This window comes from Convolutriloba macropyga, chromosome 9, assembly GCF_964194025.1.
Source record: "Convolutriloba macropyga chromosome 9, txConMacr16.3, whole genome shotgun sequence".
Lineage (NCBI taxonomy): Eukaryota > Metazoa > Xenacoelomorpha > Acoela > Convolutidae > Convolutriloba > Convolutriloba macropyga.
The window spans coordinates 24,052,094-24,068,957 of record NC_134476.1 but is presented as its reverse complement, the minus strand read 5'-3'; the positions used below and the strand labels follow the sequence as shown (position 1 = coordinate 24,068,957).

The 16,864-nt window shown below is 34.9% G+C and overlaps 1 protein-coding gene across 1 annotated transcript in view; it reads left to right on the top strand.

Moving 5' to 3' along the window:
• The window catches only part of LOC142346158 (uncharacterized), a 19,938-nt gene extending 4,152 nt beyond the window's left edge, over positions 1–15,786 (top strand). Inside the window, exons 3-4 of the mRNA XM_075398668.1 lie at positions 7,276–7,919; positions 15,363–15,786. Coding sequence (XP_075254783.1) covers positions 7,276–7,919; positions 15,363–15,592 — 874 coding nt within the window. The 3' untranslated portion in view covers positions 15,593–15,786. The remainder of the gene's footprint in view (positions 1–7,275; positions 7,920–15,362) is intronic.
• The last annotated feature ends 1,078 nt before the right edge of the window (positions 15,787–16,864 follow it).

Sequence of the window (16,864 nt, the reverse complement as noted above, 5' to 3'; positions counted from 1 at the left end):
AACAGGCACATTTTCCTCTTGCTAGGTTAGATTAGGGCTTAACGTTACGCGACCAAAGTGTGTCTGATCGCAGCGCTCTTTCTTGTGCCAATCTGGTGGTCCTTTCATATCAAATATTTATACAAAAAAACGTGCAAAAATTAGTTTATGCGCTATTAACTTAACGTTCGCTTTCTTGACAACTAATTTTTAGTCACACAATTCTATAACTTAGCCGTGTTTGAGTTTCTTTAGAGTTTCATACCAGCACCGGCTGCGTTTTTTGGTCTACTCAGAGAATTTTTGTTGTCCTTTTGTTCCTGAAAAAGACATAAATAGTCTTATATGTGGCATCCGTTTTACTTATTTTTATTGGCCAAACATGTATTGTTGCACGCATTGTTTGATGCTGGATATCTAAGATTCGTTCCTTTTATAGTCAAAAATGATCCGGGAGGCTTTGTCTGATCAGATAGTTTTAAACACAAGTACAGTCCAAATCAGTATTTTATATTTTTATTAGATTTGGTATTGGACCATAAAAGTTTATTTAAGACTCAAACTGAATTCTTTACTTTACTATCAGGAAAATTTTGGCTCCCAAATCAGTTTTTCAGTTTGATTGCGTTGGAAGAGAAGTTTAATTTTTTTTTTAATATGTGACCAAATAAACGTTTGTAGACGTTAAAAAGTAATGTCCCCGGTTGCTCGCATAATTCCCATATTTATAATATTACTAGGATCTTTTCCGTTTGTGCCACTCAGCTTAGTGGGTGCATAATATTTGCACCCCCTGACGCAGACAGCATATTTTGAAAGTCGTAGTCGTAAAACTGTCATATCCGAAGAATGTAAAAAAAATACAATTCTTTGAAATTTTCTTAAAACATCAAATAATGATGTACATAGAAATAACCATTCCCAAAACTATAAAACGATGTAATAAAAATGAATGTATTCTCGAATTCTGCAGTCCACCAACGTTTTTATTGTTCCGACCCCTCTTGAGGGGGGAGGAACTATATACTCAAATGGGTTTTTTTTGTTCAGTCAGTTTTCGCCGATCGATATATTCATCATAGAGAGTTGAGACTGGTATCATTAGAAAGCTCGTCCAGCGTAGAATATAGAATTAAAAAGATTTTTTAATTTTCGCTTTCTACAGGGAGTTATCGAGGTTTAAACTTCTGAGAAAAGTAGAGTGAGTTCACGATGTTTTTATTTACATTTTCCGATATTTTTGCCTAATTTTTCGTCAATTTTGCTAAAATTTGTTAAAATGTTTAAGAATAGTGTCGTTGATTTCATTTTTAAAGACAAATAAGCTTTGTTGATTATACTGATTTAAATTTGTTGGTTAAATATTTCAAAATTCTGCCTTTTTCATCAAAAACAGCACGAAATAAGCTACTTTAGTCCGTTTTGATTAAATTTGCCTACAGTATACCCCCAAACAACACTAATACAATCTTTGTAGACTCAGAAGGAGGCTATTCCTACTTCAACTTTCGCTGAGAGTGCTCTGTAATTAAAACTTACCGTTTTTTGCTAACTTTACTCGTTGATTATCAAAAATGCAGAATTTATTTTTGAGTTTTCAACTAACGAATAATCTATATCTACAAAATTCGAAAATCAACTGTTCCAAACGAACAATAAGCATTAGCAGGGCTAGTTTCGGGCCAATATTGGACTGTTACTATCCAAAAAGCATTCGGATTGTAATCAGTCGGTCTTTTTTTTTAAAAAAAAAGACATTTTTTTAATAATAAAGAACAGAACATATCAAATTAAATCTCAGGAGTGATAGGTCCAATTGGCTTCCTCAGCAGCTACAAGCTAATGCATTTAGTTTTTTTACTTGAAATTTTATGATCGTTTCGACACTTTTAAAATTAATTGATTTTTAAAGAAATAATGGCTTAATGAGCTTTTCCTCTATTTTTTTCTTAATTTGGTCAACTTGTAGCTTAGTGTCAGCAAACAAAGAATGCTTTTTAATTCTACTGAATTAAAATTTATTATCAATTGCGTTTTAAGCCTAAAGTTACGTTTTTCTGTCTTTGATACTACTATATTTCAGATTTTTTTGTTTTTAGGTATTTGCGTTTTCTAGTCACATTTTTTCACGTTTTCTAGTCACATTATCACATTATTGACAGTTCTCATATCACATCATTAGCGTTCAAAATAAAGCACAATTGAATATATTAAAATCCTGAAAGAAATAGATTATCGTTTTAACGGCCTCGACACTTCTTTCTTAAAGAAATTAATTGAATTTATTAATTTTGCCTTTAACTGTCATTTTTAATTTGTCGTTTCGATCGTATGAAACTTCCTGTATAGTGATAGTTTTCACTTGCTTTTCATGAAAGAATAGATGAGCCAAAATTTTGATAATATTAGATAGCTGATGGCTTTCATGACTTTGAAAACAACCGTTTTCCAAAACTTAAAAAAAAACTTTTTAACTTCGCAAGAATTTTCTATTTATTTTTCTTTTCTTTACCTAATCTCCTTTAATTAAAGGTCAAGTATGACATTATGGGTGTCAAGGGAAGGTGTCAAAAGGGATTGATGTCCCAAAATCTGTTTTTTAAAGAATGCGTTATGACCTTACTGACTTCGACACGGGTTTTTCACAAAAAAAAGTAAATTAATTTGATTTTCCTTATTTTACGTTCTTTTTGTAGACGGAAGACATATTCTGGATAATTGCAGATCTCAAAGGCTTCCTTTGGATGGATAAATGACGTTTTTAAATATTTCACTTTGTAAATGAAGTCTTTCATGACTTTGGATAAAATTTTGTTTCGAAAAAAATCAAAACCATTACATACTTTTGACTTTTTCTCTTTTTTGTCTAATTGTTACCTAGTCTCACTAATAAACGGCCACATACTATGTTATCGGTGTTTGAATAAGGCGCAAAGAGGGCCTAATTTTGAGGGCCTAAATATGGCTTGACAGTTTTGACAGCGTTTTCTGGCAAGTTGGCAAGTTTCAATTGAATTTTTGTTTGTTTTTATTTTTCTTTTTTTTACCTAATCTCCTTTAATTACAGGTCAAGTATGACATTATGGGTGTCAAGGGAAGGTGTCAAAAGGGATTGATGTCCCAAAATCTGTTTTTTAAAGAATGCGTTATGACCTTACTGACTTCGACACGGGTTTTTCACAAAAAAAAGTAAATAAATTTGATTTTCCTTATTTTACGTTCTTTTTGTAGACGGAAGAAATATTCCGGATAATTGCAGATCTCACAGGCTTCCTTTGGACGAATAAACGACGTTTTTTTAATATTTCAATTTGTAAATGAAGTCTTTCATGACTTTGGATAAAATTTTGTTTCGAAAAAAATCTAAATTATTAAATACTTTTGCCCTCTTTTCTTTTTTTTCTACTTGTTACCTAGTCTCACTAATAAATGGCTACTTACTACATTAGCGGTGTTTGAAGATGGAGCAATCGAATATATTTTGAGGGCCAAAATATGGCTTGACGGTTTTAACAGCGTTTTCTGGCAAATTTTAATTGAACTTTTGTTTGTTGTTTTTTTGTTGTTCTTTTTAGCCGCTTAATAAAATGAATAAGAACAGGCCCTAATGCCCTTCTATGGACGCATTGGTAATCGTAAACATTTGGGATAATTTCTAATGGTTTTCATAACTTTTAAGTTGACTGTTTTAAATAAAATAAGCGAATTTTTTAACTTTGTTTTTAACTGTTTTTGTTCTTTTTTGTCTAACTGTTACCAAACCTTTTTATGGACTGGTCCATATCTTTTGTGGTGATTTATAAGTTATTTTGTTTAGTTTTAAATTTATCTGACGGTATGCTGACTTTGTTATTAATTTTTGTTTTTTAAAACGGACATAAAGTTTTTGATGTAATTAATGTTTGTTGTTGTTGCTGTTTGATTTTGCTGTTCGTCTCGACTCACTTTCTTAATATTGGCATATCACAGCAATCTACTTCAATTTTTACTCCACTGAGTTGTTTGCTTTGGAGGCTATCTTATCGTTCATACACAATTTTTTTGAAAAATACTTGGGCTTTTTTGGGATTCCCAAAAAATAATTTTTGGGTTTTTCTATCTGTTCCTCATTTGGTAGACAATTATGCCAATATTGTGGATGGGCGGGGTCGGAACCTTATGTGCGATCGCACATTACCGAGCCGCCTTGTTTTTTCTAAAAAAACATTGATGGTGGTCCGCCCGAGGAATCATGATGTATCTGAATAAGCTTGTTGACCTCAATTCAGATACAAACATTTCAATATTGCTTCTATTTGTTCAACATCAAATTAGTTTTTAAATTGTTACTATAATAGTTCTAAAGATCAAGAGAACATCGATATTTAAATAAACATTTTGTTCGAAACAAGTTTCAATATGACTATGATTCATTCTGAAACTTAGCAAATAATATCATTCGCTTACTCTGCATTTACTTTTGTTCCACTGTTCAAACTTGTTGAAGAGAATCTATATTCCAATTGCATTTTAATAATAAGTGAATAATTTCAATAAGTTAAGCTTGAACTTTCCAAAAATAATGAAATATTTTTGTTCTGTGAAACGTTTGTTTTTCATTGTTACCGTTATGATATTAATTTTGCTTCATTCTCATTATTCGGTTCGAAAAGACAATAAAAGGGAACTTGTTAAATAAGTTTTCAATAATTCATTAGTAGAATATTTGGATCTACTCTGTTTTTCCCTTTGAAGTATTTTACTTTCTAATCTTTTTAACTTTTTTCCTGCACGTCCTATTCAAAAACCATGATTGCATAAATAAATATAGCCACGGTTTATTGGCTCATTTTTGTTGTTCAGAATAAAAAAACATATATTCAGAGAAATTCTTTCAAGAGAACTCAAATAACATATCTTGTGTGTTCTGAAAAAAAATGAAATTGAGTTTGCCTTTTATCTTTCACGCTGTCAAATGTTCAATGAGAATTTTTTTTTAATACAGTACATGGACTGTTCCATTTTATAATTATTTGATTTCAGTAGATTCAAAATGGTCCATTTCTTCGCCTTATGTCCTGACTATATACGTCTGCAGCACAAATAGTTGCATTAGCAACTGACTTGATAAGACTTGAATGCAGTTGCCAATAAACCTTTTACCTAGCCCTGTTAACGAGCTGAGATTCATAACACAACAAGACCCTAGTCATTAAAAAATTTAAAAACTTGCAAGAATCCTACAAGCTATCTTACGAGAGAATAAACACTTCTTGCAAGATTCTAGAAAGTTTTGAATCAATTTTGCAAGATTCTTGCAAGATTTTGAATCCGGCTTGCAAGATTCGTGCAAGTTTTTGAATCCTGCTTGCAAGATTCTTGCAAGAGTTTGAATCCACATTTTTTTATTACCTGGCTGCAGAGGGCGACTGGCGGAGCTGAAAATGAACGCTAAGGACAAGAAAGTAATTATATGTCGGAAAAAATATCAAGTCAATTTTTAAAAGAAAACTACTTTGATTTTTTTTTCAGTATGATTTTTACATAGAGAACATAGAGTACTTAAAGAAATTAAAACTACTATTTACTTTAATTTTAAAACAACATGGTTAGAACCATTTGTATGTAAGAGCACTTAGGCGGGCTGATATTCTCAAGGAATCATTCAGATCATCAAGGCCTTTGCAGTATATAAAAAAAACCTTCAGACATTTGGAATTTTTCCCCTGTTTTCGTTCCCATTTTCAATTTATAAATAGTTCTCATTACTCTTGTTGTGAATTAGCAGCAAATTACACCAGACAAATATTGCACATAAAAATTGTGTGATTTTCATCACACGGAAAAAAAATTGTGTGATATTACAAGTGTATTGATAAGTTCGGTCGTGCACAAACCATAAAAATCTCAAAAAAAGCAAACGAGAAATTTCCATGTGTTTTAAGGTTTCATTTTCAATGGATTTACTTTGCAGCATTTAGGGAAATTTTATTTACGTTTGCGCAAACTTGGGTCAGAATATATTTGTACAAAACTAAAGATTGAAACAGTCAATTGTTTAACAAAAAACAGATTTTAAAGTGATAAGATGAAATACAATCACAATGCTGAACAGTAAAACTATATTGAATGCAACAATACTGCTTTGGTCAATCTCCTCGTCTAAAAGAGTCACTTGGAATTAAAGTGTGTTTTTTCTTTGAGGTTAATTTCCTTGAAAAATTACTCGTCAGTTGGTCACAGTTTATTACGTCATTTCATTCTGTGCTCCGTCTAGTATGGTCAAACCAGTAATTTATAATATTTTTGATCTCAACTATAAATCCGATTTTCTTAATTTTAAAGTTATAAGTTTCAATGCAGTGGGTGAACTTCATCAAAAGTATTCATTTTGATACTCATCAAAATGATACACTTTTTTTCGTGCTATTTTCTTGTCATGAGTATTTTTTTAGTTTTCCGATTTTTTTGTGACTAAAAACTAGAAATTATTAGACATCTCGGGTTAAAGTTTAATTTGAGCAACTTTGAGTTGGTAAGTGAACACTTTACTCTTAAAAAACAACTGGAACCATCTTTTAACAGATCGAAACCTTATAAATGTAAAATTGGCTGGAATTCTTGCATCAAATTCAACAATTTTACTCCTAAGGTGCAATTAGAAACATATTTTAACAGATAGAAAAATTATAAATTTAAAATTGGTTTGATTTCATGCTCAAGTTCAACTGCTCCATTTGTATTAAAAAGTTAACGAAGCAAAAAGTGGGAACAAAAACAAAAACTCTGAAGAGAACGAAAACAAACGTTTTCAAAGAAGATGTTGATTTTAAATTAATCCAAAACTAATCTTTGTTTCTCAAGTTTAAAAAGTTGGTTTATTTTTCGAAGTTTATTCAAAATTATATTTTTATCAATTGGGAACAATACAAGAAAAAAAAATGGACTTCAATTTTGTTGCGCATAAGTTTTTGATCTGGTTTTTCAAGCGATGAAATAATTTAAATCAAGTTAATTGTCAGCAAGATAATGGTAGTAAATGAGTTCTTTTTTCGAATTGAACTTTTAACTTTGAACTGTTTCGCAAATTACATTTTTAAAACACTATTTCTTATGATTTTAATCAATTGGAGGAAATTTTTGAAAACTGTATTCCAGAGAGCTGAGCAACATCTCTGAGGCAATGATTGGAAGTAAGTTGTCGCATTCTTATTTTAGGGTATCATTTTTCTTTTTAATCACAGTTTGGTTTTGAATTTGAAATAAAAACATAAATAGTCCAGTGTCAGTTTAATAAGTTCCCATTACTTTCTAAAGAAGCCTTAATCAGGTCGTATTTGCCCGAGTTCTTGGGAACGACTTACCACCTCTACACTCAACGAATCAAACATTCCTTAACACAAAAACTGTCCTGGAAAACGAATCCATTCCCTCAAATTGCAAACGATTATGGATAATAAATTCATTATCAGATCGAGAAAAAGTGGACGCGTTAGTTGAACTATTCACGCTTTACAACGAGTCATACAGAGTCATCAGAACAGATTACAGCAAACCAGAAAAGATAGTGGCCGATGGGTTAAATGTGAACCGAGGTCGTAATTTAGCCCTCAAAGCTGGGTTCGAAGAAATGGACGCTGAATGGGTATTTCTATTCGACGGGGCTGCATTTTTAACCCAAGAAGGATTGTCACCGCTCATCGAATTTTCCCAAGCTAATACAAAAAAGCCATCTTTCCATTTTACAGCTGTCTACAGACTATTGTATAAGATAGTTTTAGACTCTGAAATAAGAATTCAGAATATTCTAGAATTTACAACAGGACAGCAGGAAACAATGCTTGGTATGAACAAATTGGCCTATTTACAAAAAAGGTCTCGAGTGTGGTGGCCATTTTTTGACGAGAGTTTATCCTATGGACGAGCTGATAAATTTACAACTCTTGCTCGACTAAAAGGAAGTGAGTAATTAGGATTTCATAAGTCGTCTTTGATTGTGTAAGGAGAAGTTTTTCTTGAGCCACAATGATATTCCATTTTTGTGTTTTAGAAGTGTGCAATCAGAAATGAATTTTAAAAAGAACTTATGTCGAACTTGTTCAAGAGAAAATTTAAGAAAGACAGTGACAAAGTTTCTTAAAGTTAACTTTCCGTGAAAGATGTCAATTTAAAATAAAGCACCAGGCGTGATATGCTTGAACTTTATTAACAAATCTTTGTTCTTATTTTTATGGTGTTTTTACTTACTCATAAAATAAGTAGGAGAAACCGACTGTTTTCACGAGCATAAAAATTAACTTATAAAGATAGCTAATTGTGTGTCTGTGAGTATGTGTGTGTGTGTGTGTGTGTGTGTGTGTGTGTGTGTGTGTGTGTGTGTGTGTGTGTGTGTGTGTGTGTGTGTGTGTGTGGTGAGTATTGGCTATGAACACGGTCAAGCGTCATAATAAATAAAGTTAAGCTTGTAATTGGTTTTTCATGGACTGTACGTGTACCGAACTCCCAATACGGATCAGTACAGGGCACTTCGAAATGCAATTCCTCTTGTTGGCGATTTTGTGTTCCATTAGTGTTTTGAACCAAAATTGGGTACATTGAGAGTTGATTTCGTTCTACAGAACCTCGGGCCAGCAAAGGAACCTTTACTGCCCTCCACTTTTAACAATTTTGCCGCGGTTCATAGAGTTCGACATTGGGGCAATCGGAAAGTTCCAAATTCGGTGATTTTGGCTATTTTGCGGTTATTTCGACTGAAAACTGGTTGAAAACGGCCCATAACTACCTTAAATGACCCATTGTGACCAGGGGTCTTAAAGTACTGTGTGATATCATTTCGTACCAGTTTGGTATCAATTTTTAAGACCCCGGTAAAGTGGCTGAAAATTAACCTCGAAATCGTGGTACATTGCACAACTTTTCGAAATTCGAAAATTTTACCAAAATATTTTGAAAAGTTCGTTTTGACTTAGAAATCATCTTGCCAAGTACGATTCAATTCTGATATTACTATGGCAATTGATTTTGTGATGCTTCCATATTGATTTTATTAGAAATAGTTTTTGTCGTGGTCGATAACACGGGTCAAAGAATTCAATGAGTTCAATTTTAAATTAAATTTTGAACTGAAAATATACAAAAATTAGCTTGTATTTATAGTGGTTATCTATGCGAAAATATACAGAGAAAATTTAGATTAGCTAAAAATATTTTACATGATTGGCATGTGAATAGATCTTAACTTCGAATCCCGGAGGTGATTTTCTATTTTCATCAACATTTCATGAGAATCATATATGGCTTGGGTACGATCGAGTTCATTAGTTAGAGGTCGGTGGATGTTAGGATCAGGTTTATGTTGGTGGGAGAATTTACTTCTGACATATGATTGATAGGTCAATAAGATAATGATAGCGCCAAAACAAAATTAGAATTGAGTTTAGTTTTGTAGTCATTACTTATCGATACAGCAATAAAGTTCGTCAGGTAAGTTCTTCTTTCGTTCTTTGAAACTTTAATAAAACTTCTAAGTTTCTTGATGTTTCATTGAAACCATCACATCCTCCCTCCTTTTTAAGCAAGTTTGTGGGTATAGGTTCTCCAAATCTGTCAGGTTGTTTTCTGTTCCTGGTTGATGTTCGAGAAAGGTCTGAGGTTTCGGGTTAATGGAGCTCTGTAGATGATGTGGCTGCAGAAGCTTCGTCTTGATGTGAAGGTCCCACATCTGCGTTCTGAGGTTGTGGTTCTGATTGAGATATGGTCTCCTCCACTGCTGGTTCAGTTTTCACATTGTCCTCGTCTAGTCTCGCAATTTGGTTTTCGCTCACTAAGATAGTCCGTGCTGAGTTTTCGGGCTGTATGAAAGATGTGTTCAAGCCCTTTCTGATGATGAAGGTAGCAGGAACTGTCTTTGTGTTCTCGTTGGCCTTGAATAGAATGGGTTCGCACAAGTCGAAATCTGCTATTGCTGGTAGTCTCACTCTGCGTCCCAACAAGAGTTCAAATGGAGTTTTGCTCCTCGTCTTTGAAGTGTTGCGATGTGTCATCAGTGCCCTTTGCAGGAATGCTCCAAATGACACATTAAGGTTTGGACTCCACGCTTGAAGTGCCCGCTTCACTGTCTGAACTGCTCTTTCAGCTAGTCCATTAGCTCTTGGATGATAGAAGGGTGATTCTATTTTCTTTTTTCCCAGTGATTCACACCACTGTTTAAGGTCACCACTTACAAATTCAGGACCATTATCAGAAACTAAAGTTTTTTGGTATTACGAATCTTGCAAAGATTTGACTAAGATATATTTTAACTGTTTCTGATGTTTTATTTCCCGCTGGGAAGGCTTCTATCCAATATATTGCCCTGGTCCTTAACATAGCCCCAGTTCATGTGGAGCCGTTCGCAAACGTTGGCTTTTGGCCACGTAGAGACTGTTTTTCCCAGGCTAGGCCTGTTCAATTGACAATTCTTACATTTACTAACAAAGTGTTGAACGTCTTGGGTAATGCCAGGCCACCATGCTATCATTCTGACTGATGCCTCTGTTGCATTCTTTCCGGGATGTGTCTCATGCGCTTTTGCCAAAACCAAGTGTCGTAGTTTGGGTGGAATGAAAGGAACAACACCTCTGAAAATGATTCCATTATGTAAAGTGAGTGCATCTTTCTGTTGTGCGAATCCTTTTTCCGCTTCTGAACATTGTTTCCAATTACCGCTTTTGATTCGTTTCATTATGTCCTGGAAGAGTCTGCTGTTCCAAGTTCAGTTTTGATTTCTGCTTGGGTCACCAAATCACTGTGGGCGAAGTAGATGTTATTGATTGCGAAGCACACTCGATCGTTGTCCGATTCGTCTTCGCCAAAATCCATTCTGCTCAAAGCATCTGCATGGGGTATCTGCTCTCCTGGTGTGTACCTCAACTCATAGTCGAAACCCATTAGAGCTATTGTCCATCTTGTGATTCTCACTGATGCTGTCTTCGGGATCTCCTCGTCTGGTGCAACGAGATATTTGAGTGGTTTGTGGTCAGTCTGTAGGGTAAATCGTCTTCCAAGAAGGAATTGCTTCAATCTTGTGACCACAAAGACAATTGCCAGTGCTTCCCGCTCTATGTTCGAGTAGTTTTGCTCCGCTGGAGTCAATTTTCTCGATAAATATATGACTGGATGTCCTTCTTGCGAAAGAACCCCGCCAAGGGCTTTTTCTGAGGCGTCAGTAGTAACTGTTGCTTCTTTTTTGTAGACTATATGGCTGTACTAGTGGGTTAGCACATAATTCATTTTTTATGTCTTCAAAGGCTTTTTGTTGCATTTTGCCCCATGAGAAATCGCTATTTCTCATGTTATTTAAGGGTAGCATTTTTGCTGCAAAATCAGGAATCATTCTTCCGTAAAAATTAGCCCAACAAACGATTCGAGTTGTTTATTGTTAGTTGGTGCTTTTGCATTTTTTATTTTTTCAACATGTTTGGGATCTGGTGCTATTCCCTCATTTGAAAAGGAGTATCCCAAAAAACTAACGCTATCGACTGGTTTTGAGTTAGACTTTTTCTCATTAATAGTAAAATTTTTCTCACGTAGTCGACTCTTGACTGCAAGCATTCTCTTGTCGAACTGCTCCTTGGTAGTTCCATACACCAACACATCGTCTTGAAAGATCACAACACCTTTGATTCAAGAGTTTTTCAATCCCTGAGGTAGTCGGCACATCTTGAACAGTCCCTGAGATGTGTTGATTGTGCATATATCTTTTGCTTCTTCGTCATGTTCAATTTGATAGTAGGCATCTGAGAGGTCAATTTTGCCAAAGTATGAGGCCCCATGTAAGTTATGGAAGATCGTCTCCATGTTTGGTATTGGGTAGTCCTCATCCAAGACCTTGCCATTGATATGCACTTTCAAGTCCACGCAAAGTCTCAGTTCTCCACTCTTCTTTCTCTGCCACACCACTGGAGATGCATTAGTGACTCTTCCTGGCTGTACGGGTTCAAGGATGCCTTGTCTGACCATTTGTTCCAGCTTCTCTGTGACCTTGTCTTGAAGAGGTAGAGGTATTTTTCTGGCTTTGCAGAACATCGGCTGTGTTCCTGGTATCAGCTTCACATGAGCTTTGTAACCCTTCACCGCAGGTTGGTGCTCTACTGTGATGTGGTTCACACCGTGTTTGGGTAGAAGGTCTCTACCAAGTAGTCCAAATTCTTTATCAGACTGCACAACTGCAAGTTGTTTTTGAGTGAGCCTGCTTCCGTTCCACTCAACGTCACAAGTAAGTGATCCCAGAAGCGTTAATTGATGACCATCATAAGCTTCAAGATGTCTTATCTTACCATCCAACTGAGGTTTACCAAGCTCAGTCCATATTTTTGATGATATCACTGTGCTATCTGCACCTGTGTCTACTTGCATTTTTACTTTGCAGTTATTTATTGAGATATATTCCCGTGTCACAGACATGCTAAAGATTTGTTCTTTAGTATAAAACATTCCCATATCCGATGCTGGAGATGCTTGCTCTGAAGAAACATTTTCTTCGCAAAAGTTATTCTGTTTATTGTACTTACCTGAATTTGGTTGGGGTTTGCTTCTACACATTTTTGAGAAGAGTTCCACCTTTTCACAGGTGTTGCATTTTTTACATAGCGCTGGACAGGGTCTACTAGAGTGTGGCTTACCTCCACACCTAGTGCACATGTTGCTGTTTTTATTAGCCGTAATTTTTTCATTTGGTTTTCGAAAGATCTTTTTGAAGTTGAACCCAACTTCTTCTTTCACCGTAAAGGGCCTATTACCTGATGAAGAACTTGCAAAAGCCATTGCTTGACTTCTGAACTGTAAGCTCTCGGTCATTTCAGTAACCGACATTGCTGGTTTTGTTTTAATACCGTCTAGTAGTCTAAGTTTTGCTTCAGGGTCCCTCAAACCTGAGATAAACTTTATTTTTACCAACTCCTCTTCGGGGTTGGCCGCTGTTTTCAATTTTTCGAAGTCACAATAGCGTGCTTCTTCTCTAAGACGTGCTAGGAAGTCGTCGTCTGACTCCCCTACACCTTGGATTACGGACAGAAATTTAGCCCGTTCTGCCGTTACTACTCTCTCTTTAGGAGAAGTATAATTTTGAATCGCCAATCTGATGTCTTTGTACGGAGTGTCTATCAAATTCCTAGGACTCATTAAGCTCCTAAGTTTAATAATTGCATCTTGCCCGCACATACTAAGAAAGAGATTGGTTACCTGTAGGTCCTGTACAGTACCATCGGTGTTGACCTTTTCCTCCTTCTTCTCTGCGCGACATTTCGCCACAAAAGACATAATCCACGCAGTAGCTGATTCTGCATTCTGTAGATCCAAAATTTGTCTGTCTGTAGCTGGTCTGGACACCATTGTCGTGGTCGATAACACGGTTCAAAGATTTCAATGAGTTGAATTTTAAATTAAATTTTGAACTGAAAATATACAAAAATTAGCTTGTATTTACAGTGGTTATCTATGCGAAAATATACAGAGAAAATTTAGATTAGCTAAAAATATTTTACATGATTGGCATGTGAATAGATCTTAACTCCGAATCCCGGAGGTGATTTTCTATTTTCATCAACATTTCATGAGAATCATATATGGCTTGGGTATAATCCAGTTCATTAGTTGGAGGTCGGTGGATGTTAGAATCAGGTTTCTGTTGGTGGGAGAATTTACTTCTGACATATGATTGATAGGTCAAAAAGATAATGATAGCGCCAAAATAAAATTAGAATTGAGTTTAGTTTTGTAGCCATTACTTATCGATACAGCAATAAAGTTCGTCAGGTAAGTTCTTCTTTCGTTCTTTGAAACTTTAATAAAACTTCTAAGTTTCTTGATGTTTCATTGAAACCATCACAGTACTGATACAAGCCCAGACATGAATCGTACTTTGAGTTCGGTACGGGTAGTTTTTTCGAAGGTTGATCAAAAGAAATTCAATTGGATCAGTGACAGGCTCTTTTTCTTTTGAAGATACCGATGCTTCTATAAATTATTGTCCAAACAAATAACGTTACAACAACAGGGAATTTCAACTTAAAATTAAGTCAGAAATTAGCCTAAGGAGTTAAAGACTCAAAAACTATTAACTCACTGTAAATGGATAGTCTAAATTTTAGCCGTAACAGACGTCATTCAAATATTTGTGAACATTTAATGGTATATTTCAAGCTTGTTATCTCCAAAAGGTGAAAAATTAGAATTTTTTAACGAGCATACCGTTTGATTAATTTATGTGCAATGGAAAATTTAAAGAATGCATCTAATGGAATTATACGTTTTGTCATGCCATTTTTGGGTGGAACAAAAATCGGCATCTCATGCTCGCTAGAGCTAATGTCTTGCATCGCATTTTGGGTATCCATTAATACACTAAGGTAGAGATGACGTTTTTTCGTCAATTAGTTGCGACATAGCTGATCCTTTCAAATCATTTTTTTAACTAAGCTTAGTCGTTTGGTCTAAACTTAGGTTACAATTGGAGGACGCCGGGAAAAACAAACCGAGGTAGAGCAAAAAACCATAGAATAAGATTTAGGGCACCGAATATTTCCCCCGATATGATTGGTTGATTTTCATTTCAGTACGTTAAAGACAATTCTTAGTTAAAAAGTAATGAAAAACACTATAACGAGGGCTTATTCGTGGCTGCAACATCTCCACTCTACCTAGCATGGGGGGAGGGGCTTAGAGGCCAGGGAGGGTTCAAATGGATCTTATCCGGACCACACACCATATATTAGCAAGTGAGGAGAACTGACTAATTCGCTATTTGTTATATTTGGTGTACTTTAACTTAACAAGTCAGGCTGCTTGGTCACTCAAACGTAACCATTCAGCTCTAAATCTCTTTTTTTTCTATAAGCACTCGGCCATGTGGGCTGATTCCCAGCTCCGTGATGTCATGCTACCCCGCAAAGTATGAATAATTATAAGAGCACTTTAAGATTTGAGTGAGCTAGATTGCTATCTGTGATTTCATACACAAGAATGATATGTTTTAATGTGCGTCCTATGAAAAACCTCTGTTAGCATGTCACTTACTCACATAATTGCAGTTTTCTGTTCTTTTGTTTTGCCCTCCTTCAGCTCGGACAGCTAATTTGCAAGATATTCCCAGGAATTTTGCAAATAACGTTCGCTTTGTTATCCTATTCAGTTAACTTCATAACATCTTATTATCTTATTCGATATAAAATTCATAAATGTTAGTTATAAACTCATCTGTTAACGTGGCAAGAAAAATTTCACAAAAGTGTTTTTTTAAACTACCGATGCAAAATATAAGAAATGATTCAGTCAATCTTTCAATGTGTTTTTTATTTAACTTAAATGAAAATTAACGCAGTGAACTTGAATAATTTGAAATCAAAATTATCAACCTTATTTCATAGGAGGCAATGCATACTGTCGTGAAATTCTGCGAGGTGTAAACCAGGAGAAGAAGTCAGCCAAATTGGAACACCACACAGTTGCTAGATGTGGCTACATGCTTCGGATGGTCTACTACCCCGATGATAATGCTCCTTTTGACCAGAGAGAGTATTTCAGATTGAAAGGCGTGAACAGAGTTGAGGGAATTAAAAACTTCTACAAAAGATTCAATTTAAAGCAACCTAAATAAAAAGAGAAAGTTGCCAGGAAGTTGTTGCAAATAAAAAACTGAAAACTTATTGAGTACCTAACCCAGTTCATGTTGTTCAACCCAGCGCATGACGGGGGTACCAATTTTGGCACCAATTTTGTTGTGAATGGGACTTCGGTATGCTATTAATGAGAGTGTTACATGGAACTTGTCAATTTTACTGATTTTCATTACCCCCATTTTTTTTAGCAAACGAGCAGAATACAATGAATAGAGCTGATGGTCGAGACAGATAGACTAAATATGCAAGTTTTATAGATAATTTTAAGAGTGATAGTAATTTGAGGTCACACGTCTGCTAGAGCCAGTGAATTGGAAATGGGGGATGGATGGTTGATGAATCTTCAAATCTTCAGACAGATAGCTCAGCTGAGATAAGATTTCATTGATAGAAACATGAAGTTAACTTTCATCCTTCTTTATTTCATAACGCCAATCTCAATATATGTACGGATTGCAGTTTTTTTCGCTTCAGACACCGAAAAAATGTTGAGCCAGAATATAGAGGTTAACAAATTGGGGTAAAATATATAACACATAACGCCATCCAATTAAGTAAAGGGATTGTGTGACCAAAATTCTCAGAGTAGGGTAAAGTATTCCAAAGCTTAACTTTCTTGAGATTCACTGAACGGCACTTGCCACTAGAACTGAAACTCGAACTAAAAAAATTGGCTAAGGGCTATCAATTTCTTCACGTTGTTGAAAACCAAAAATTTGTTTTAGAAAAAAATGTCCAAACTAATGAAACAAATATTCTGGAAATTATAGATCCAAATGTGGTTAAAGTTTTTTAGAAAAACTCTACATTCATGAATAGTCTTTTATATTAAACTATCAAAAATTTTCTAAGAGAAAAATTGGTTTCTTTTGCAAGAGGTCAACAGCTGAAGACATCAATGTCATTAAAAAACAAGGCATTTTGTCTGGTTTTCTGATGCTGAAAGTATCAAAAGCCTTTGAAACAGTTGAGTGCAAAATATTGCAAAGCAAACGCTCCCGACATAATTCCAGAGACAAAATGGGACGAATCCTTCTAGAATCATATATTAAAACAGAAAAGAACAGTTTGTTTGTTTTCAGTAAAAATATTATTCCACAATTCTTGTACTTTTAACAAAAGGAAGAGCAAGAATCATGAAAAATTTGATGTTGGGAAAAACAAAATAATATGGAAGAGCACATGAGAGACCTTGCTTACAAGAAAGAAAGAAAGCAGGCGAGAACATAGGGAAAAATATGTAGCTGTAA